This window comes from Colossoma macropomum, unplaced genomic scaffold (genome assembly GCF_904425465.1).
Source record: "Colossoma macropomum unplaced genomic scaffold, Colossoma_macropomum, whole genome shotgun sequence".
In the NCBI taxonomy this organism is placed as follows: domain Eukaryota; kingdom Metazoa; phylum Chordata; class Actinopteri; order Characiformes; family Serrasalmidae; genus Colossoma; species Colossoma macropomum.
Genome location: NW_023495285.1, coordinates 1 through 25273, shown reverse-complemented (window position 1 = coordinate 25273; position 25273 = coordinate 1). Strand labels below are relative to the sequence as shown.

The window sequence follows — 25273 nt, the reverse complement described above, 5'->3', positions numbered from 1 at the left end:
GAATTACCTTTAGCCATCTTGCTGGAGATCCTCCCTCTACTGTGAACCTCATCTTCCTGTTTCAGCAAAGCATAGTGGATCATGTAGTTTTCGGGCCAGAAATGAATCTACACAGAGGTTCTGTATCACTTCTTCATTAGTGTGTTTAGTCTGTATATCTGTCTGCATGTTCAGTCTGTGTAGTTTTATTCTTATTTATCAACCTAAAATGTTTAACTGTTAACAGATAACAGTAAATGAATGACAGTCCACTTAAAGTGTCTTCTCTATTTTTTAACTATGAGTTCTTTTAAAAGGGAAGGAAAGCGTCACTAAAACCGCTGACTGAAACACTGAACACTTACTCCACCACCACAAACACACCCCTCACCCACACACTGTTCTTACACTCTGCTCTCACTCTGCTCTGTCCACTCAGCTACACAGCTGTGAGAAGACTTTACAGAAGAATGTAAGTAGTAAAGATTTTCATCTTCAGTGTTTTCTGCATAATTTTCTGTGTTAATGAATATATACATTTTTTTAAAGGACTACAGTTTTCTCTGTAAAAAACTATGAAGCATCTGATTGTTAGATTGTTACATTCATGCGTTGGAACTACACAAACATATTATTCTGTGATTTATTTTACAGTAAAAGTGGAATCATGAGCTCTGAATGTGGGATGTTATCACTCATCATCCTGCTGTGTGTTTCAGGTAGGATTATTCTGCTTTTTGTGATTTGCTATGTTTATGGCAAGTATTTACTGCTTTAACACGTGAAAACAATGGAGTAAAAAGCTTTTATTTTACCTCGTAGATGTTGAGCTAAGACAGTGTGTCTATAACGCATTTTTGGGAAAATCGAGAAGAATATAGAAATACTAGCTGTGAAAACTGAGTATCAAGACGTACAATTACCAAAGGTATTTACCGTAGGTAGTGGCTGTGGTGGTAGAGGAAATTAGCAATTTTTGGTGTTATTTTCTTTGCTGTTACTTTGAAGAACTCACATTCTATCCTATCAGAACTATTTGTAGAAAGTTTGTAGATAGATAACTAAGTTACAGCTCTCCACTGTGTGCTGTGGATGCACAACATGACTGACAGACATGTAGATACGCCTGCTTTATCCTGAATGATTCACAGGCAATTAGACACACCTCCTCATCCTGACTGGTTGATAGGCAAGTAGATGTGCCTTGTTTGAATGTTAAACAGCCCACTTTTTTCTCTAACATTTACAGAGCTTTTTCAGAGTTACAGACATTTCAGCATTTCTAATGAGAAAGGGAGGTCATTGCAGGTCATTTGTTACTGAGGAGGTGTGGCCACTTAGAGATACATTTTAAAAGTTCTATTGAGGAAGTGAGGTCACATTTTAACATTTTTCTTGGGGAACTTCATCTGATTAGTGACCCTTGTGTGTCCACACAGCTCAGTTACCCTGTCTGTCTATCCAGCTCAGATACCCTGTCTGTCTGTACAGCTCAGTTACCCTGTCTGTCTGTACAGCTCAGTTACCCTGTCTGTCTGTACAGCTCAGTTACCCTGTCTGTCTATACAGCTCAGATACCCTGTCTGTCTATCCAGCTCAGATACCCTGTCTGTCTATACAGCTCAGATACCCTGTCTGTCTATACAGCTCAGATACCCTGTCTGTCTATCCAGCTCAGATACCCTGTCTGTCTATACAGCTCAGATACCCTGTCTGTCAGTACAGCTCAGATACCCTGTCTGTCTGTACAGCTCAGATACCCTGTCTGTCTATACAGCTCAGATACCCTGTCTGTCTATACAGCTCAGATACCCTGTCTGTCTATACAGCTCAGATACCCTGTCTGTCTATATGGCTCAGTTGCCCTGTCTGTCTATACAGCTCAGATATTATGCCCTGTCTAAGGATACAAATAGTTTAATTTTAGCCCCGGACATGGTTCACACTTGTGGTTAGCCACTCAGCTGGGTTGCCTTGGTGACCCTTCCTCTTTTGCTTTTCTGAGCATGTTTTCTTGTTATAAGGGTAAAGAGCAGCTGGTCTACAATTTCCAATATTATAAAGAGTCCATTAATTCTTTTTGACACTAGGAAAAGTTTGATTCTAGTACTGATTCCTTTGTTTCTCTGCATGTCTTTAACTTCATATTGCATGACTTAATGAGAATAATGGTCATTTTTAGAACAGAGTAGGGCACAACCTAACACATTAAGATTAAGATTTTTTACAACGCATCTTACAGTAATGTTGCAAATACAGTAACTCCTCATATAGCCAGGCCCAACATCATGGGGTCATTTAGTGGTGCAGTACCCCACCAACCAATCATCATTCCCCACTAAACCAACTGCTCTTTATACATGTTTCTATAGTGACAGGCAGCAAAAAACAGTGAAGTAGAAATAAACTCTGTGGGCTCTGCTAGTAAAAGGTGACAGCAGTTAGCACAGATAAAGGGTTTGCCTGCATCACTTTGTACTGACGGAAGCGCTGATTTCCTCAGTTGATAGATCTTGGTGATGCTTCACAACGTTCAGTAATCATAAAACACTTACAGTGGAAAAAGTTCATTTCATGGTACAAAAACAATTTTCAAAGTGAATCTTTGGTTATGAATATTTGGTTAATCTTGACAAGCACATTGTAATGTCCTGTCCTGCCTTGACCTTGTCTTTATTTTGTTTCCTTGTTTTCGTCTGTCATGTGCCTTCGTTTATATTTGCCATGTGCTTTGTTTTCTAGTCCATGTGCTTTTGTTGTTGTGTTAGCTTCTCCCCTGTTCTGCCAAAGTGGTCAGCCCACACTTGTTTCTTATTCTTAGCCCTGCCCCTGTCATTGTTTTCAGATGTCTCTCTCGTATATATATATATACATATATATATATATATATATATATGTATGTATGTATACCCCTTGTTTCAGTGTGGTCTTTGTTTGGCATTGAATGTGAATGTGTGTGCATGTTTCTTCTGGACTGTTCATAGATCAGTTGTAGCTTTGTTATGTTCTTGCTTAAGTTTTGCCTCTTAGTTCTGTTTCTTGTCTTGTTTTACTCGTGTTCTTGTTTCTTCTGCTTATTGCTCCTGTTTCTGCCATGGACTTCAATAAAATCAACTTGCACCTGCCTCCTGCTTCATCTCCTGCTCAGTCAATGTTACACACATTCTATTTGAATGAGTTTATTATGTAAAATAGATATGTGTTAGGTTGTGCTCTGCTGTCCTCTGCTCCTTGTAAAAAAAATAATTTCTTAGATGCAGAAATCATAACTAAGTTCATATTGTGTTCACGGTTTTAGACATTAACGCTAGAAACCATTATATATTAATATAGGGATGTTGGCCAGTGTCCAATGTAGTGGGCCTCAGAATTAACTTTTAATCAGTAGTTATAAACAAATATAAATATTAGATTAATAATCATTTATGGTTATATTTAGAACAGAAATAGAGCATGATCATGTTAGCATCATGACAGCTCTGATCACAGTCTTCTTGGTACATAATTAGGGTCTGAAATGCTTGGGTAATATATGATACACCATTGGCTTTTCACTGTGCAATAAACACTCAACTATAGTTAGTAATGGCTGTTAGGACTTTTCTTTTTTCATCTGTTACCGAAAACAGGCTGATATCCAATTCAGATAGTATAAATATCTTCTAGTACACATAAATAGGGTACTTGTCTCTGATTTTGCAATAAAAATGTGAAATGAATAAATGTGGGCATCAAAAATATTTTGAAAGCATTTGTATTTATAGTAAATGAACATATATAGACACACGTTAAAGGGGAACCACCATAGTGACAGTGTTTGTACCCTGAAACAGTTTTTAAGATTATGTTGTATGTTGTAATAAAATACTCATCGTCATTCCCAGCCTTTCAGCTATAATCTGCCAGAGGAAATAAAGTAATCTGTTAAGTTAATTCATGAAAATTATGTGTTCAAAATTAATTTAAAGCTTTTTTTAAATGGGCTACACTGACATCTAAGCTTAGTGGGAGTACTGGGATCAACAATAGTAAAATTAACTTTATCTCTATACTTCATTATTATGTTAATAAACACTTGTACAATCTTTTTAATATACAAAATACATTTCAATTTACAACTTAGACCATGATTTTTATTGATGGTATAACCAATTTATATTGCTTTTATGTACAAGTATGTTTTTTCATGATACTGTTACAAGCCCATATGACAACAACAGCTTTTTGTATATTATAATATCAAATAAATCATTACATATTATTATTAATTTTTGTTTTAAGTAGTTTCCAAAATGTTTTGATTTGCTATCTGATGTTTTTATTTATTTTTGTTCTACACTATTTATCCATAACCATAATCATTTGTTTTTTCAAATACAAAATATTTCTTTTAAAATCCAAAACAAACAAATCATTTACATTATAAAATCAAGATATTTTTATATCGTATGAAGCTATACTTAATATGATTTAAAATTATCTTGATTTTATTATGCTTAACAATTGTCACCAAGTTTGGTTAGTGTTAGAAAAATCTTCTTTAAATAATCAGCCTGAGACCACCAATGTCTTTGAAGCTTTTATTCTTGCAGCAAGGGAGCAGTTACACACAGAGTCAAGTCTAAAATGTAATGCTCAAAGTGCTTTGGGTCATGCCCTGTCTTATACCTTTGGAAATGTACGTTTTACTCTTACTCAGCTGAACTATTCTTCAACTTCTTGTTTTATCTATTTCCTGATACATCCCTTTTCTTAGAGTTTACCCAAAGGACAAGTTCTCCTTTCTGCGTACCGTTGTTTCCTCTTCTTACTGATAGGAGAGCCCTTCATCTGACCCCAGAGTGTACGCAGTGCACTCTGTCTGAACTCTTCTGCCTACAGAGTTCTAAGCTTAAGCATAACCATATATGGTGATTCAAGCATTAACATAGAGTATAATACTGAATTTTTCTGACAGTTAGCAAATGTCTTCTGTTGTGGACCCCTCAGAGAATAAAGTACAGTAGTGACTTCTAAAATGGCTGCACAGTGAAAACACAAGGTCATATATAACCTTAAAACAAAACACTTGATTGGCTTAAAAACTTAATATGTGTAACAACTTGTTACACTGGACATGAGACATCATGTCTTTAGGACTTTCTTTTTGTACTTCTTCCAATAAATAAGCAAGTACATTTATAAGGTACAGGTGTTTAATTGGTTCACTTCCCCTGTTGTTACTCTTATTACCTCCCCTGTTATTATCTCCCCTTAAACGCCACTGATCCTCAGTCTCATATCTTACACAACTGGTATTTTATGAGGATTACAGGAATACCATCTACTGCAGCTAACATAGCAGTATCCTGAGACACATCACCAGCTAATCTAGATAAGAAAGTGAATGAATAATTAATACTAGTCTTATAACAATGTAATACAAATTCCTAATACAGACCAGTTTTACTGCTATCAAAATATATTTTGAGATTCTACCTGTCCAGACAGCTCAGTCTATTAGATTTATATATAGCCTTGAACAAGTTCTGTTTTAAGACACTTTAAGACATGCAGAATATTTTGATGAACAGCTTTATCAGGATGATTTCTCTATTATATTCTCTGTTCCAGGTTGTCTCGGTGAGCGTGTCAGTGTGTCCTGCAGTCCTCAGACTGTCTGTGCTCTGCGGGGGTCAACGGTGGAGCTGACGTGTTCTTACTCAAAACATATCAAAACTGGTTCAGCTCTGAAGAGAAAGCTAAATGGAGGAATGAGGAACATCCAGAGGATTTAGCTTCAGACTCAGACTACACAGGACGAGTGAACACTGAGAGCACAGACTCCAAATCAACTCTTACAATCAGAGAGCTGAGAGAGAGAGACTCAGGAGAATATCACCTCATGATCATCACAGAACAAGGAGAGAAACACTCCAGTCCTGCAGTTACAGTAACAGTTGCAGGTAATCAAACAATAAAATTATGACACTATAATTAGACTTTTACTATTTAAATAATCTTGTAATGAACTGTATCTTCATCAGATCTACAGCTGAAGATGACCCAGAGTGGACAGGAAGTGACTCTTACCTGTAGCACATCTTGCAGTCTGACTTCTAAACCTGATTACTACTACTGGTTTAAGGATACACAGTATACAAGCAAATACACACCTTACAGTGATGCTCAGCCACTCGTTTTATCCAGCAGAGCTGATGCTGGCAGTTACTCCTGCTCTGTTAGCAGCCATGAGCAACTCAAATCCTCTGCAGTCGGTGAGTGAAGTGCAACTCAATACAGAGATTTTCTTCACTGGTTATTAATAAACCAATCACATATAACAGCAGTGATTTGTGTTTCTTACAGATGTTTTTAAAGAGGACTCTGAGATGAATGTGAGTTACACAGAAAGACAGATCGATACTGTGGAGGGTTTATCAGTGGATTTTCTCTGCACTTACTCACATCCCAAAGCTGAGAGAGTTAATAAAGCTTTCTGGTTTTACTTTCGGCCTGAAGTGGAGTCAGAGGAGCTGAGTGAGGAAGAGCAGTTTGCTGGTCGAGTGGAGTTTATTGGAGATAAAGAGAGAAACTGCACTCAGAGAATGAGAGATGTGAGAAAGAGAGACTCTGGAGAATATCGCTTTCGGTTCAGCACTCAGTCTGGAGAGACATTTACTGGATCACCTGGAGTCACTCTGAAAGTTACAGGTAACTGCACACACTACTGTTTTTATCTCCTTTGTTTTCCACTGTATAATAGTTCTTACATATGAATTGCATGTTCAGCTCTGCAGTTGAGAGTGATTTCCAGTGCAGAATCAGATAGACAGACAGTAACACTGATGTGTAGCAGCACCTACCCTCTGCCTAACAACCCCACATACATGTGGTACAAGAACAGACAGCCTGTAACTAACAAACTCACCAGAGACAACAAGCTGTACCTGACGTGCAGTGAAGATGCAGGAAACTACTCCTGTGCTGTGAGAGGACATGAGAAGCTCCGCTCTCCTGATCGAACACTCAGTGACTGTAAGTCCTGTAAAACACACATCTCACTAATGACCTAAAGTAGATCTCTTCAGCTTTGTTTACTGACCTCTTGTGGTCCTTTACAGTATTGCAGAAAACCATGCTAAATTGCTATCATATCTAGGAGAAAATCATGCAAACTCACTAATGATGATTTTAAAGCTTGGCAGAAATATTGGTAGAAAATATTTTAGAAATGACACTTGTACTTTAGATTTTTTAGTTGTTTGACTTAAACAAATGTAAATGTAAACAGAATGCAACAATTTGCAAATCTTATAGACCCATATCTTATTCACAATAGAACATAGAACACATATCAGATGTTGAAAGTGAGACATTTTACTGTTTCATGAAAAATATTAATTCATTCAGAACTTGATGGCAGCAGTGCATCTCAAAAAGTTGGGACAGGAGCAACAAAAGGCTGGAAAAATAAGTGGTACTAATAAAAAAACAGCTTGAGCAATTTGCAAATAACTCCCATGACTGGGTATAAAAAGAGCATTTTAGAGAGGAAGAGTCTCTCAGAAGCAAAGATGGGCGGAGGTTCACCAATCTGCAAAAACCTGCATCTAAAGATTGTGAAACAATTTCAGAAAAATGTTCCTCAAGGTAAAATAGCAAAGACTTCCCATCATCTGCAGTACATAATATCATTAAATGTTTCATCAAATCTGGAGAAATCCCTATACACTAGGGACAAGGCCAACGGTCAATATTGGATCTTTGGGCCCTCAGATGGCACTGCATTAAAAACAGGCATGATTCTGTATTGGAAACCCTGCATGGGCTCAGGAACACTTCCAGAAATCATTGTCTGTGAACACAGTTTAAGATTAGGCGACCCTTATTAGTCCCACAATGGGGAAATTTCACTTCCACATTTAACCCATCCGTGCAGTGAAACACCACATACACACTAGTGAATGCACACTCAATAGGGGGCAGTGAGCACACTTGCCTGGAGCGGTGGGCAGCACTATCCACAGCGTCCAGGGAGCAGTTGGGGGTTAGGTGCCTTGCTCAAGGGCACTTCAGTCATGTAATGTCAGCTCAGGGGATTGAGCCGGCAACTTCCCAGTCACAGGGCTGGTTCCCTAACCTCCAGCCCATGACTGTTCGCTGTGCAATCCACAAATGCAAGTTAAAGCTGAATCATGCAAAGAAGAAGCCGTATGTCAACACAATCCAGAAACACTGCTGTCTTCTCTGGGCCAAAGCTCATTTAAAATGGACTGAAAAATGGAAAACTGTTTTGTGGTCAGATGAATCAAAATTTAAATTCTTTTTGGAAACCACAGACGCTGTGTCCTGCAGACTCAAGAGAAGAGAGAGCATCCAGCTTGTTATCAGCGCACAGTTCAAAAGACTTCATCTCTGATGGTGTGGGGTTGAATTAGTGCCTATGGCGTGGGCAGCTTACACATCTGGAAAGGCACTATCAATGCTGAACAGTATATAGAAGTTTTAGAACAACATATGCTCCCATCCAGACATAATTTCTTTCAGGGAAGGCCTTGCATATTTTAGCAAGACAGTGCTAAACCACATACTGCATCCATCACAACAGCATGGCAGAAGAGTCCCGCTGTTGAACTGGCCTGCTTGCAGTCCAGACCTTTCACCAATAGGAAACATTTGGGGCATCATGAAATAAAAAATCTGGCAAAGAAGACCCAGGACTGTTGAGCAGCTAGAATCCTACATCAGACAAGAATGGGACAACATTCCTCTCCCAAAACTCCAACAATTGGTCCCCTCACTTCCCAGACATTTACAGACTGTTGTTAAACGAGGAGGGGATGCTACACAATGGTAGACACGGCCCTGTCCCAACTTTTTTGAGATGTGTTGCTGCCATTAAGTTCTAAATGAGTTAATATTTTTCATGAAATGGTAAAATGACACAGTCAACATCTGATATGTGTTCTATGTTCTGTTGTGAATAAAATATGGTTCTATACGATTTGCAGATCATTGCATTCTTTTTATTAATACATTTTTTGCTTATTTTAAAAACATTGCGATCTGCCAATAGAGTGAAATATTGTCACTTAAAGTACTTAGAGAAGTGTGAAATGTCTAAAAATAAGTGAAATAATCTTATAATATTCCAACATCAATCTAAAAATTAGAATTTGTAGATGTACTAACTAAGTTTAATATGATCTCACTTGCCAAAATATCATTTTTGCTGCCTAGACAGCAGAAACACATTACATTTTTAAATTCTGTAATTTATGTGGTTTATTTGTGAAGGTGCTGAAGGTTCAGAGCAGAGCTCCATGTTAAAGCTGGTCACAGTGGGAGTGTCAGTCTTTCTGGCTCTAATACTCATCATAGCAGCTCTGTGGATGTGGTATGTAAACTGTGAACATCATGTTTTGCGCAAGACTGACAAATGAATGCAGATTTGGTATTATTCTCATTGTTGGTTTGGCAGGAGGAGAAAGTCCAGCTCATCTAAAGGCCACAGGAGCTCTGGAGAGAGTGGACAGGTCAGAATGTTAGAAAGAAATGAGTGCAGTTCAAATACAGTTCAATTTTCATGCTAAATTTCTCTCTCTCTCTCTCTCTCTCTCTCTCTCTCTCTCTCTCTCTCGCTTTCTCTCTCTCTCTTCCTCAGCGTGACTCTACTGCTGTGTATGATAACCCCTCAGCAATGCCATCTGACCCCACAAGCAGAGTCTCAGATGATCAGGATGACATTCACTACTCCAGCGTTCAGTTCAAATCCTCTCACTCACAGGCAGAGCCTCCATTAGTCACTGCTAAACATCTAGACACCATAAAGGAGGATGTTCAGTACGCTGCTGTGAACTTCACTGCTGCCCCCCAGTGAGCAAACCCTGTCATCACATCTACACTCACTTTAAAGAGCTTAGCTTATTACATTACACTGATTAAATACACATGAAGCCATTCTTAGTCTCTACATCTCCTCATGTTCCTCAGAGCTCTGGATGCAGAAGCAGCTGACGACCCGTCTCAGCTCTACAGCCAGATCCAAAAACACAAACCCCCAACTTAAGCAGCATAAAACTCTCTTCATGGAGGAGCTTTGGATCCTGGACAGAGAGTTGGAGGTTCTGTTCTAGATTTGTGCTTCAGCAATCAACACCACATCCACATCAAGTGCATTAGTTTTCTTGGTGTGTTAGTTCTGTATTAGGACTGTAATGTTTTAATATTCTAATGTTACTATGTTTGCAATTTATTGGAAATTTGTAATAGTTGTAGTTCATTAATAGTGTTTTCAGCTACGCTGTTATGCAACCTGTAGACAGTTCCAGTTCTAAAATCTGATTGGCTGAGCCGTGTTCTAAGCCTCGAATATCCTTTTTTTAATCCTATTTTGTATTAATGCACCAAGTTATGTTGATGATTTAGAAGATGTAGATGAATAGTTCATTGTGATTATCAGTAAGAAGGAATTATTCATTGAACATTGGTGTTTTTTGTCATATTGTTTGATGAAGAAGAAAGTGCTGTTTCAGTCATTGTAACATATAATAGTAATATAAAGGCAATAAGCCAATCAAAGCTGTGTGTTACAGTGATTTTACTTCACTTCATAGTATGTCTACATGTCTTACCTGTAGTGCCTTGTCTTCAAATTTAATAAGACACAAGATTGTAAGGAAGGTGTAAATAAACAGCTCCTACTAGATTGTAATTGGCCTATTTCACATTTACACCTTGCTTTTTGGCTTCTGAAGCAGGTAGTTATGTTTATGATCTAAACATAACAAATACCACAGTTAAAAATGGCTGTAGAGTGCAGCAGATTAGCTTGCATTTGTGATGAATTTTCTTTTTTTTTTCTTTTTTTTGGAGAAGGTGAACATTAATGACTCAATGATACTCCACCAGCTGGCACATAACTAACTGGAAAGAGAAGACCTGGTGTAGAAGACGACAGATCCCCCTTAATGTTAGAACTGTTAGCTCTAGCTTTAGCTCATCTGAAAAAGCAGCCGTATATCATCACATTTTCACATGTGCTCTTCTGTGTGCTACTAGCTAAACCTGCATCTTCAAGGCATTTTGATACTGCCCTCAGAGGTTTAAAGAAAATCAGCCATATCTGCTATTTCATCAGTTTACAACCAAACACACATTACATTTAAAAGAAATACATTTGAAAAGTAGAGGATCCACATTTTAACAAAATCATGGTGTTCAAATCTGCATGAGTCACTCGTTGAAGCTAATGTTACACTAACATTGTTCACATCTAATCATGACTCAACCCCTTTCTGCTAAATTAAACATGTTCAATCTGCTTATTCATATCACCATGTAGGACCTTCTATAACTTTCCATTTCATATAACACTACATAAGTCGTGCTGCAGAGATGAACTGCAAACTGTTGTAGATGTACAAGCAGGAAGTTCCAAGGTAAAATAGTCCACAAAAAGCTTTTTATTTTTCATATTTACCACTACTGGTTGGCATTACTGCTACTGAGCGCTGATTGGTTGGCGTTACTGCTACTGAGCGCTGATTGGTTGGCGTTACTGTTATTGAGTGCTGATTGGTTGGCGTTACTGCTACTGAGTTCTGAGTGGTTGGCTTTACTGCTATTGAGTACTGATTGGTTGGCGTTACTGCTACTGAGTGCTGATTGGTTGGCGTTACTGCTACTGAGTGCTGATTGGTTGGCGTTACTGGTAGTGAGCGCTGATTGGTTGGCGTTACTGGTAGTGAGCACTGATTGTGAGCTGATTATCTTATTGGCGGAGTGAAGCAGTTCGCGCTCACTGACGTCATGAACGCACATAAAGCACCCAACGGTCTATAACTTGAGTATAAAAGTTATAACAGCAGTGTTGAAATGTTTCTGCTGTTCTGTGTTCAGAAAATTACTGAGCTGTTCTGTATAAAAATCATCAAGCATTTACAAACTGATTTGTACAAAATCTCCCCAGGGGTCCATTCATTTAGGACTCGCTCTGGAGCGCCATCTAGTGTTCAACAAACCTGGAAAACATTACTGAGCTGCAGTTCTCCTCACTACACATTCTCTACATGTAGTGTGTAGTATCTTTGCAGAGAAATCATACAAGTGCCTGTAGAGGCAAACCTGCTCTCTCTCTCTCTCTCTCTCTCTCTCTCTCTGCTGTTCTCTACTGACTGCTGTTATGTTTATATGTGTATGTAACTGAGAGGCTGTTTAGCTGTAATTATATGTAAAGAAAACCTAAGCTGGATAAATTACTGTTGTTGCTAATAATTTTATTTGTAGAAATATAATATATTGGTATCAGTTAATTTACACAGTTTGAACACTTATTAGTGTAAGATAACATATAAGGTGCAAATAGAGCTGTCACTAAAATAGCATTATTAACTGAGTAATTTACTCATTATTTGACTCTTAATCACACCGCGACCCAGAAGGATAAGCGGTTTAGGTGATGTATGTATGTATGTATGTATGACTCTTAATCAAATGGTTTATGTTTTTAAGGCCAAACCACAAAACAGGCTTAATTAAACAGTAATAAACTTTATTGGAAACAGATACATTAGGAGGTTCTATATAATCATCTAGCCATGAAATGCATGTAGTTCAATGTAAACCTTGTTTCTGACTCAGTTCACAGAAAGATGTGTGGATGTTCACTAGCAGAGCAGACTGATCATCTCAGCTCTCAGAACTTTTTTATCATTTATTATCATGTTTGACTTCAGTTTTGTTGATACAGATTATTTACAACAACGTAGCCGAGTCAGTTTGTAAATATACTCAGGCTGTGATGCAGATGTACAAAAAAGTAACTCAATTACTCGAGTAGTTTTACAGTAAACTACATATTCACTCTTACTTGAGTCATTTTCTTTACTAATACTTTGACTTGTACTGAAGTAAATTATCACTGCAGTAACAGCACTTTTACTGAAGTAGTGATTTTCAGAACACTGTCCACTCCTGCTTATTTCCCCCTCTGTGCATTTCATTTAATAAAGACCACCACAGAGCTCTGTTGATGGTCTTTGTCGGTGGGCAGTTTGTATCTGCATTACTCTGTGTTAGTTTGTCTCTGTGAGGACTAAGATGTGGGTGGAGTGAAGGAGCCTTGGAGAGAGTCTGTAATAAAACTGACAGGAAGTTCATGTAAACACAGACAAGATTTCTGTCCCAAACTCAGCTTTTCCAAACAGGCTTTCAGACATGTGACTCACATCAACACTTATTTTTCTTTTAATTGACTTTTGCAGCTTTAATAATTGCTCCTCATTTATGTTTATAATTTTTCTGTCTGCCTTTTTACTTAATTATTTTTTTTTACTTATTATCAAAAAGACGTGTTTAATGAACAATTTTAGAAGCAAAGAATATAAAGTATCAGTTGTGATTAATGCATGTTGTGTGCAGATCTACTCAGGCAGCAGCTGCAGAAGCGAGAGAAGAGGAAGAGGAAGATGAAGAGGGGCTTTTCTGATGAAGTTCACTCCACCTCTGATAAAGAGGCCACAGTGGAACCTCCACATACTCAACCTCGAAATGACTCCACTTTGATGCCATAGTTTCATCTGAAGAGGTTCTTTTCTGCTCTGAAGAGATTCTGGACCTGCTGGAGACAATGACTGACATCTGACCAACACCTGCAGAGATGAGTTTCACTGTCTCAGAAGATCCTGGATGATTCTCTGTTTAGCTGTTTAGTTCATTATTACTGTTTATTATTGCACAAATGTTTAATTATGATTTATTAAATATGTTGTTTATGCAGAGTTTTGTCTTAAACTATAATTAAAATGATTGTAGGTGTAATAACATCATTTAGTCACTGGAGGGCAGCAGTGCGTGTGCTGAAGCTCACAGAAGCTCACTGAACACACACAGTCTCAGAGTTCAGTTATTTTATTACTTGTCAAGAGATTTTTCTTTTTCTCTTTTCATTCTCCTCCTTTTTATTCCTTATTAGCTTAATCATGTTGTAATAGTATCATGTTTGAGGACTTCTGGTCCTCAACTCCTAATAATTATAGACATAATTGACCAAAGTAAAGAACAGTATCTGGTAAAGAATGTTAGATTACTGACAGAGCTAACTTAGAGATTGGAATTTAGCTAATTATCTGCTAATTAAACTAATATCTGATGACTATCTGCTAATAAAACAGTGTGATGGGTAAATCAATCTGTCTGTATGTCTAAAAAGCACTAACAGACCCTCTCAGCACAGATTTCTCTCTTTATCCTTCTCTTTCTACCTGTATTCGTCTGTGTGATGGAGCAGCACTGCAGTTAACAGTGAGACCTGCGGACGGACACTTTGATGACCGTCCACACGGACTGGTTAGCTTTATTAGCATTATCAGCTAAAGCTAATCTCACTGCATCAGTTTTAGTGCAGTGACTATGAGAGAATATTGTGTTGTTAAAGTGATTTGACATGTTGTTACTTTATCATGTTCTGTTTCATTTCTATACAGATAAACTACATTAGCTGTTCAGTTGTTTATCTCCCTCTTTACTCTTTAGTCCACACTGTGAAGAACAACAAGATAATTTATTGTGTAAAAATGAAAAATAGTTCTTGCAATAAAAAATGACTTTTGGCAAAAAATGTTTCATTTTAATAGTTAATAAACTTATGAACAACAGAAACTCTTTTAAGAAGTAAATAAACACATGAACTGGTATTGTTTATAGGCGTCTAAGATTCTGCTAATCACGTTTGTTTTGTTATTTATGTTTTCACTTATTTGTTTATTTTTACACAGCTGTAGAACTGTGGATTGTGTATTTAGTGAGTCTGTAAATTTAATCATTGTTCTCATTTCAGTTTAATTCAAAATATATTTATGTATCGCTTTTTATAACGGGCTCTGTTACAAAGCAGTTTTATGGAAAATCTGTGTCTGAGACCCAGATGAGCAAACTAGCGGTGACAGTGGCAAGAAAAAACTCCCTCAGAGCAAAAGGAAGAGACCTTGAGAGGAACCAAGACTCAAAAGGGGAACCCATCCTCCTCTGGTCGACACCAGATCAATAATTTGATTTTAAGAACTAATTTTTAAAATAATTTGGGGGCGTCTACAGCTTTCTCATCAATTTAGAGTCTAGAATCTATTTTTATAGCTACAAGTAATATAAAGTTGCATAACAGTATAAACATTTTTACATTTATCTGCAACTGTATGAGGAGGAGACGATAGATCCATTGTGAGACACTGCAAATGGAAATATCTTCAAAATACATCTTACAAATATCCAGATCTCCTGTTACAACAAATAAAACCCAGAAACACAAAGCAAATTGAAATGAACCTTTGAAAGTTTCTCATCTCATTAAACAAACATGCACAAATGCACTAAACCTGTTCCACTTTATCTGAACAGCCCCCAATAGATTATCTACAGATGTTCAAACTGTTATCAAACTACCAAACTACTGTTAACAAACTACGTGAAACTCAGTAGATTCTCAACAGTATTGGAGGGTTTTCGGACCAGGGTTAGCTTTAGGACCAAGATTGGGGTTAGATTAAGACTTTGAGTTGATGCTAAGGTCAGATTGAGGATTAGGACCAAATTTAGTTAGTGAGTTAATTTAGTTACTTAGCAGGTTCCAGTTTATTTGAAGAGCCCCCGGTAGATTATCTACAGATATTCAAATTATTATCAAACTTCCTGGTGACACAGTGTTGGGGTTAGTATTAGGATTTAGTTGCTATTTAGTTGATGCTAGATGCTTGGTGAGCATCTACAGTGGACTATCCAAATAAAGTGTTAGCACTTAAGTTAGTGTAAGACTGAAGTTAACTAAGCTTAGTCTAAAACAGCTTAACTTAGTGTAAGGCAATTTGACTTAAATGGTTCCACTTTATTTGAACAGCTCCCAATAGATTATCTACAGATACTGAAATTGTTAAAGTATTTGGTGAAACTCAGTAGATTTTAAACAGTGTTGGGGTTTAAGGGTTTGTAATTAGTTTCTATTTAGTTGAATAATAGGTAAAGACAAGATAAGCATCTATAAAGCATCTACAGTTGGTTATCCAAATAATGTGTTACCACTTAATAATAGTCACAACAACATTATTCATAATAATAATAATAACAATAGTGATAAAAAAATAACTTTTGATCTCTTTACTGTTGAGGCCTCTGAGGATGTTTAGGGACGGGCTCTTCACTGATGTCCACTTCAATGAGAGGAGCGAAGCTTCTCAGCGTTGGTGAGCTGAAGCCCTCAGTGATGCTGAGTTGTCCATCAGGCTGCTCCTCCACTCTCAGAGTGGGACAGCGGAGTGTCTCCCACAGGCGCTGCTTGATCCTGAGGCCAAGCTCCAGGCTGTATGGACGGGGCTGTCCAGAGGCCGTGCTGACCATGGAGTCCACCACAGAGTGGTAGATGGTCTGGTACTCCTCTATGGTGCGACCATGGACCAGCAGAGGGATGGAGCTCTCCTGCAGCGCTGCCTCCCTCTCCCTCCTCTCTGCAGTCTGAATCAAGAAGAACAACAAGAAGATTCAACACCTGTTCACTGATTCTAGAACTGAGTTACTGAATTAAATGTGCACAACTGTTCAGAAGATCAAAATCCCTTTTAATATTAATGTATTTTTATTTTATATACAGTAAAACCTTAAGTAAAAACTATGATGTAGATTTAAATTTACTGAAGTAGAGAACATTAGAAGATTATTAGATTTAGCACAAAAGTAGTAATTTATTACAGCCTAGACACCAACATATATGTTAGAATCAAGATTGCATTTTGGGAACAACTAATATTTATTAAACAATAAATAGCATTTAAGAAAACTTAACATTGACTGACCAAACCAAATACATTAATTTGAAACAGATGACAACACAAGCTTTAAAAGTGATCAGATTAAAGTGAGCTTAAATTTGAAGCATCAGAAATGACTTTTTTATGTTCACGGCCCAAATCTATCATATTACTATATTTTATTCATTTATCTGCAGCAAATCTGTTTCATATTACTAAAAAGATTTTACTGTAAAACCACAAAATACAAAGTACAGAATATTTTAACTCTATGACTTACCAGCTTTAAATGTCAACACTACCATAAGTAATATTAAATCCAGTGTGGAAAATGAAGGTACATCATCATTAGCTTGACGCTAACATCCCATAAAAAATCCCACAAGCATGCTAATAGAAATTAGCATTATGCTAGCGAACAACAAATGCTACTTACAAAGTGAATATTTCTGTATTAAATGCTTCTAATTAATGAAATGTTTATGAAAATATGATATAAAACTGAAAAGCTCCTGATCTCAGTGGAGTATTTATGCTGTATGTTAGTATAGACTGTGCTATTTTGGGGAGATGAGAGTCTAAAAAAGCTCCATGGCTGCTGTGGAAGAGTGGAGCTCCACATGAATGACACAATATAAAATAGTTACTTGTTGGGACTGTTAGGCTCCTCTACCCACGTCTGGGCTCTGTAGCCACACGCTGAAGCTTGGCCTTCTTCCTCCTGCGAGCTGTGACTGCAGATGTAGCCTCTCCCTCCAGCACGTAATCCCTCAGTCGCTTTGAGGGGACGGTCCTTCTTCTGAGTCCGTAAGGACCCTCAGAGCTGCGATTCTCCCTGTCCTGAAACGACAAATTACACCTCACATCATTATTTTACATTCACATGATGCACATTCTCTCATCAGTACCTTCAGGTTCTTGAAAACAAAATTATTTTGTCTACTTCAAAAAGTAACAGATTTACCATTTTCTGTAGATTCTTCTGAATGTGTAGAAGAGCTTCCAGAAGAATGTAGAAGTTTCCAGATGAATGTAGTTGCAGTAATAAAGTTGTGAAGAGCAGCGATTCAGCAGCACAATATCTCACTCAGAATAGAGTTTGATGTCAGTGTTTGAACTCGGTTGCTGTTATCAAAATTCCACAGAATGTTGGATCAGTTCTAGAACAGACATTAGCCAATCATCTGTCTGTATGGACTGTTGAGCCCAAATTTAAACGAAGACACAATTACAGTTTCCACTGAAAACCAACAAATAAATAAATATAATGTAGAGCTGATTTAAATCTACACAGTGTCACAGTGTCAATTTACTTGTGTGTTAAAGGGGGTTAATTGTAATAGAGCACAATGTCGTCAACTAAACCATTCTGATCAGACATCAGTTAACATACACATATCATTTTAAACATTTAAATATGTACAATTTAAATAAAATAATAGTTGCATTTTATATTATTTAGTTACTCATGCATTAAAATGTGAAAAAACGTTTTTTTTTTTCTCTGATAGTGATGTAGTGATAGTGATGTAGACTGTCTGTCACTAGAGTCTCTGTTTCTAAATGTGGTGATGAAAGTCTCTTTGTGATGATCTTCACTGTACTGCACAGTTAAACTCACATTTATCCAGACTTTACAAAAGAAACATTAACACTCAACCAACTTCAGACTCTTGTTTGCTGTTGTTGTTTTCCTTCTCTAGATGTGGAAACTAATGCAGAAGTTTGCACTTCTTTTGTATCAGTTTGTAAAGCAGTCACATGGTTGTGTGCTGAATGAAGCTGTGGATGATCACGTTATTCTTTTATTTATTAAACAAGAATTAATTCAGTGCTTCAAAGTGTGCTGATTCTTTTTTGCTCTGGCACTTCAGTATTAAAGGAAACACCTTTGACTGTATTTTTTAAAGTGTTTTTTTTTTTTATATATATAAGACCAAATTAGCTGAGACTGGAGAATTAATATTTGCTAAGCTCCACCCCCTTGGTTACTGTTGCAATGTCTGAAAAACTTTTAAACCTGCAGTGTAAACTATGGAGTTCTCAATGGCAGGAGTCGATAATTTACCCTGAGAAGTTCAGAGTAGTTTTGGGACGGTATATTCAATATTTTACAGATGAGTTGGCGAAAACGTCTCCAGTATGCATTTGAAGGCATGAACAGAACTGTGATCACACTGCTACAGAAGCCCTGAAGGGCAACATGAAAAAATTAAAATTAAAGTGTGCTCCTAAGTTTGTACAATTTTAGCTATCAAAAAGCTTGTTTTTCACCAGGTTTGGGAAGTGCTAGTTTAAACAGTTGCAATATAATATAATTTATATGTTTCCCAAATGTGAACATCAATTGAATTAAATATTCACAGTAACATGGAGCGAATGAATCTGCATATTTATAGGTCCTTTAATGTTCTATGAGTTCCAGTTCGTCACGAGAGCTTTTAATTAACCCCAGATTGTTTTGAGGATTTTGTCTTTTACAACATGGCAACACACTTCTCCTTCTACTCACAGCTATAAAAAGATGATGAAAGTTCAGAAACTGTGAATCAAGACTGAATAAACTAAATAAAAGTTTAAAAAGTAATTCACAGCTAACTCAAACTTTAAATTAGCTTTTCATTTTTATTACAAAATCTCAAATATTTGCAAAATACAAGAATAAACATTTTTTAAATGAAAGACTAGATGTATGAAATAACAATGTTACAGAGTAAAGAATTTAAAGTAAAAAGAGACCCAATAACAAAACAAAAGAAGCCTAAACAAAAGTGTTTTAATCTAAAAACATCTACACAGCTTGTGTTCCTATTATTGTCTGAAACACTGTTCCAAAGTTTAGGAGCTACATATAAAAGACAAACAGAAATATATAAAATAGTTTTTAATGAAAAATTGAACTGAGCACTAAATGGAAATAAAATGAAATGAAAACACAATAAAGCTGAATAAACTAAAAATAAGAAACTTTATTTATAGAATGTCTCTGAACTGCTTTGAGAACTGAACTGAAAAATAAATCAAAGCTGCTCAGCTACATCACGGACGATGTGCTCTTTATTAGCACACTTGTTGATTGTCTCTGCTAAGCTTTGACTCTGACTGGCTCTAAATCTGCAGCCTGAAGCAGATCAGCAGAGTCAACTACACTGTGAATCAGAGCTGTAATCAAAGCTGAACTCATGTAATGTAAACCTGACTTCATCAGTGTATTATAATTTTTATGACAGATTCATTAGTTTATTTTGTTTTTTATGTGTTTTGCTGTTAGTTCACTTCTGATGTTTTTCTCATTATTAAACTCTGAAGGTGGTTAATTCAAGTTGACAAAAGAAAAAAATAAATATGAACCTACATTTTGGTCTGGTGGCGGCATTGATCATGATTTTATATGTGACTTTTATAAGCAACAGGCTCTTTGAACAGTTTGAGGAAACTGATGCCTTAGACATTCAGTTTTAGAACTGATCAGTAAAGAGCACAAAAATACACTGAGTCTGTTTTTCTCTAATTTGTTTTGTCAGCTGAGTTTCTTTTTAATGTGCAGGTTTGGTGAACAGTGAACAGCTCAGCTTTCCTCCAGGATCCAGAGCTCCTGCATCTTCAGCTCTGAAAGTCCAGTCCACTGAGCTCACAGTGAACGTGTTCTGCTGTTTATGTTGCTGGTTTGTGTTTTTGGATCTGACTGTAGATCTGAGATGGATCATCAGCTACTTCAGCCAAAGGAGACCTGTGAACACAAAGAGATGAACTGGATAAATGTACTAAACTAAACCTCGCCTGAATCAGTGCAGATGTAATGACATGATTTACTCACTGGGGGGCAGCAGTGCGTCTGCTGAAGTTCACAGCAGCGTACTGAACATCCTCCTCTTCTGTGGAGTCTAGAGGAAGTTTAGCAGTGAGGAATGGAGGCTCTTCCTGTGAGTGAGAGGGTCTGAAATAAACACTGGAGTAGTGAATGTCGTCCTGATCATCTCTGTTTGCAGGCTGAGACGGCTGAGCTGAAACATTATCATACACAGCAGCAGCATCTCGCTGAGAGAGAGAGAGAGAGAGAGAGAGATAGGATATGATATTTAAAAAAGGATTTGATCATTTGGTCACACATTCCCTCTCTAACACGCTCACCTGTTCACTCTCCTCAGCGCTGCTGTGGACTTTTTTTCTCCTGAAAAACAAACAACCAGCTGATACAAGCCGAAACTTTAATTCATGTAAAATTTAATGCATCTCATTATTAGTTCACATACCACATCCACAGAGCTGCTGTGATGAGTATTAGAGCCAGAAAGACTGAAACTCCCACTGTGACCAGCTTTAACACTGAGCTCTCCTCTGGACCTTCAGCTCCTTCACAAATAAACCAGCAGCCTCATCATCACATACAGAGAAGAGCTATACATTGTAGAAGTTCATAAAGAGCACAGAGGGATTTAAAAGGTGTCAGACTGACTCAGAGACTCTGTGTTTGTTTATATCTACTGACTCTAAAGGCACAATCAGTTCTCCACACATTCAGTTCTCTGTGTGTTCAGTCAATACAAAAGGAAGCATCTAAACAATCAGGGTTCAGACAGCTGCCTCAATACATACACTCACCTAACATGAGGAGTCAAGCATCCTGTACTGTAGTCACGTGACTGTTCTTATAGTATTTAAATAAATGAGCATAAGTGTAGAGACAGAGAATGTATGGAGGGCAGTGCATATATGACTGAGAGTCAGTATCTCTCCTCTCTCTGATGGACATAAAGCTGTAGAGAAGTTTATACTCTAATTACAGTGCACTCACACTGAATCACCTTACTCATGAAACTTGGTTAATACTTGGTTTATTAAGGAAACATTATTTACAGTATTTACAGCTGCTACATTTGTAATTACATGGTCAACTGAAGCTGACATAACCTTGTTTAGCTTATCAAGATGTTAACACTGTCATTTGCTGGAAGGGCTAAACACAGAACTGCTTTTACCTTTTCTTCAGTTCCTACAACACAAATGGATACAGATGGGAAGGGGTTGATTGTTTGATGTTGTTTCTTCAGTAAGGGGGTCCTTAGCTAAGGGGTGTTCTTCAGATAAGGCATTAACTTTTACCTGCCTGGAGCCTGTCTTCTCCAGGAAACACAAGTCAATTCTGCTTGTGGATCTCTTGTATGGTTTTACCAGTGTTGGGGTAGTTACTCAAAAAAAGTAATCCATTACCGATCACTCATTACATAACTAAAATTGTAATGTGATTACTTTACTCATTACTTTCTGTAAAATGTAATCTCAAACTTCCTTACTTTACTTTTAAATTACATTTTAAAACCTGTACAAAATATACTGGAATCAAATCTACAAACATATCTGGAAAGTACAAAAATGATAGCCAACAGTTCTTTGTAGTTCTTCTTGTTTGAATTTTCCTGTTCCACCTTAAATAGTGCAGCAGTTACATTCTGCCGCCTCAGGCACCATTTAAGGTGGAACGGAAAAACTCAAACACGAAGGTGGCGAATGAGAAGCTGATTTCAGACGTGTAAAAAGTAGAATGTTGAGAGACATTTTACAAGAAATTATTCCGCTTTTCCAGGTGCGAGAAAGTGTGAGAAATACGGTTATAGCTGAGCTAAAGCTTAAAGCAGAGCAAAGTAAGTTTCAAACTGCGTTTGTGCTGCGCTCCTCACAATCATGGTCACATGACAAGCTGTGCTTTTAGCTGTGGCAAGGCGTTAGTGCAGCACAAATTAGCAGAAATTAGCTTTATAAATGCTTTATATTTTGTGTATTAAAAATGACATTTTTTATAGAAAAATGTGAGTAATGCAAGTATCAGTTTTTATTAAGTTAGTAACTGTAATGTGATTACAAAATATTTAACTGTAATGCATTACATTACTTCATTACTTCAAACACTGGGTTTCACCTGTTCTGAAATTCCCCAGGTGTTGATGAGATTGCCTTTTACATATTTAGACACCTAAAGGGGTATATGAATTATTTGTCTTATTTTTGCTATAGTTGTGGGGTTTTTTGGGGGGTATTTTATCCTTTTGTGAATTTTTGTGATACTTCATTGTTCATTGTTATCCTTTTGTGAATTTTTGTGATACTTCATTGTTCATTGTGTCCACAGGTATCCGGTTATTTTTGAAAAAAAATTCTCTGCATTTTGGCCTCCTGTCCACATGAAAACACTGTTTTTGTTCACAAAAAATTTAGGTTTTTGAAAATGCTCTCCAGGTTGGAGATTTCTGAAAACTCCATTTTACTGTTTCTGTGAAGATGAGAATTTATGATTTTTTGAAAACGCTTACACTGTTATCTCTTCTGTTGTCTGCAGTTTTCATTTATTACATATGCAGAACTCTGAAATATGACTGATCAGGTTGTTTCTGTGTGATCAGCAATTTAAGAGTGATTTGGAAGTTATAATGGTATTTATAATCATGTTTACTTTTTCATTAAACCATAGTGTGGAGGCATCAGAATGTACTGTAGGTGGGGGTCCCAACTTGAATGCAGCTATTAAATATGTGTGAATATATATGTGACTTGGTGATCATTAACAAAATCTGAAAGTCAGCTTGTCAATTCTGAATAAATCCTAACTCTAATTCAAATGCAGTGGATAACTAGAAATGTGTGGACATTTCAGAGATGGTGGTGTATCCATAGCAATATAAACAAAAAAACTTGTGGTTTTGTTTCCCAGCAAAAATCAACTTGTAGTCCATTTCTCACATTTTGTTCATACTGTTGTTTTTAAGCGGTGACACTTACGTAACACATGCAGATGGGTGGGTGTTGAATTGTGTTGTCCTAGCTGGTTGTGAGCGGTGCAGTAGTAGAGTCCACTGTGCTGGGAGCTGATGTTGGTGATGTTGTAATTCTGGCCTGTTGTCAGTGGTGCGTCTGCAGCTGATCTCTGCTTAAACCAGGAGTAGATGAGAACAGGAGGGTTTGCATCACTGCTGCAGCTCAGAGTCACTGAATCTCCCTCCACTCTCTCTCCAGAGGAAATGATCACTGCTGTGGTGTTTTTTGGGGAATCTGATTGGAAATAGATTCAAATGTACATTTTTAGATTTGAATGGTCAGGTAGCTAATAAGCTGCTTAATTAACTCCTACTGATCACTAATTACTTATTTGTTGTTAACGGCACCATCACCATATACAATACTGTACAGTAGATAATTGAGTAGATAACCAGTGCATGTAAAACTGCCCACTTACACACTGGAGGTGAGCTAATGTTCTCATGACCTTCAACAGCACAGCTGTAGCTGACCTCACCACTGACCACATCTACAGAGCAGGAGGCAGATTTGCAGTGAATCACAGTCTGTCCATTCTTGTACCAGATGTAAGTGGGGTTGTTTGGCAGAGTGCAGGTGCTGCTACACATCAGTGTTACAGTCTGTTCCTCTGACACTGTGACTGGAACAGGTTCCACTTTCACCTGCAGGCCTGTGAGAGAGAGAAACCCCCATCAGTGTCTTTAGAGCTCAGTCACAGCCAGTAAACACTGAGACACAAGCAGAATCAGAACACACTTCTCCTACCTGTGACAGAGAGAGAGACCCCAGCAGAGCTGTGTGTGGGATTCCAGTAGTGAGCTTTAAAACGGAGGAGATATTCTGCTGAGTCACTGTCTGTGAGATGTTTCAGTCTCAATGTGTTCATATTGACTCTGTCACTGAAAAACTCCACTCGGCCGTCTGCAGGACTCAGCTCTTTGTCCTGTGGGAGGAGTCTAATGTACCAGGCAGGCTGGGGGTCAGGTAGCTGATCAGGCAAGGTGTAGTAACTGTGGATGTCCACTGATGAGCCACTGAGAGCACAGATAGTCTGGGTGGAGTAAGATACACTCCAGCAGCTGTTCTGATCAAAAACACCTGAAACACAAACTCAGAGTGAAAACTTTGGAATCACACACAGTGAATTATAGATAAATATGAAACACAAAATAAACTGAATCATAAACACCCAAAACACCCACAACACACAAACTGAGTTATATCAAATATGCTGAGAGTGCTGGGTGATATGGTGATCTGTCATCACAAGGTTATATTTAAATGTGCTTTCCTGAACACAGTGCACAATGCATCTTTAATGTTTCTGGAGCACGGTCCAACTGCCAGTTTTAGAAAAAAAAAGAGGCTTAGTCAGGAGAGAGCCTGTAAACAACATCCGGTACATGATATCTGTTCCAGCTTGTTAGTAAACATTAGAAAAAAAAATATCATTATACATATTGTCACCCACCCTTACTGTAACATCAGTAGCTCTCAGCCATGTGTAAATGTAATCAAACAGAAGCTGCCATTGAGTTGATGACAGAGTGAGTGAAGTTTAAATTGAGGGTCTTACAGACAGAAGGAGAGCGAAGCTCCTCATGTCCTTTTACAGCGCAGGAGTAGCTGCCCGCATCCACAGCTTTGACATATAAATACTGTGTATTACTGTACTGGTCAGATAAAAGCTGTCTGTTCTTGTACCAGTTGTAAGTGGGGTAGCT

General features: G+C 37.5%; 2 protein-coding genes across 2 annotated transcripts; one reads left to right on the top strand and one right to left on the bottom strand.

Moving 5' to 3' along the window:
• The first annotated feature begins 352 nt into the window (after positions 1 to 352).
• Positions 353 to 10030, top strand: LOC118801597 (sialoadhesin-like). The gene is made up of 10 exons (XM_036561955.1): positions 353 to 451; positions 634 to 698; positions 5593 to 5924; positions 6006 to 6236; positions 6328 to 6672; positions 6751 to 6996; positions 9259 to 9358; positions 9443 to 9497; positions 9626 to 9837; positions 9955 to 10030. Exons 3-10 carry the CDS (start codon positions 5864 to 5866, stop codon positions 10028 to 10030), a joined length of 1326 nt encoding a protein of 441 aa, XP_036417848.1. The 5' UTR covers positions 353 to 451; positions 634 to 698; positions 5593 to 5863.
• Positions 10031 to 19499: 9469 nt separating this feature from the next.
• On the bottom strand, positions 19500 to 25191 carry LOC118801598 (B-cell receptor CD22-like; the record flags this gene model as incomplete). Its single annotated transcript, XM_036561956.1, has 8 exons — positions 19500 to 20487; positions 20575 to 20795; positions 20889 to 20928; positions 21011 to 21110; positions 23532 to 23801; positions 23986 to 24219; positions 24315 to 24647; positions 25126 to 25191. Coding segments are annotated over 8 exons (1340 nt in total), but the record flags the coding sequence as incomplete, so codon positions are not given.
• Positions 25192 to 25273: the final 82 nt, after the last annotated feature.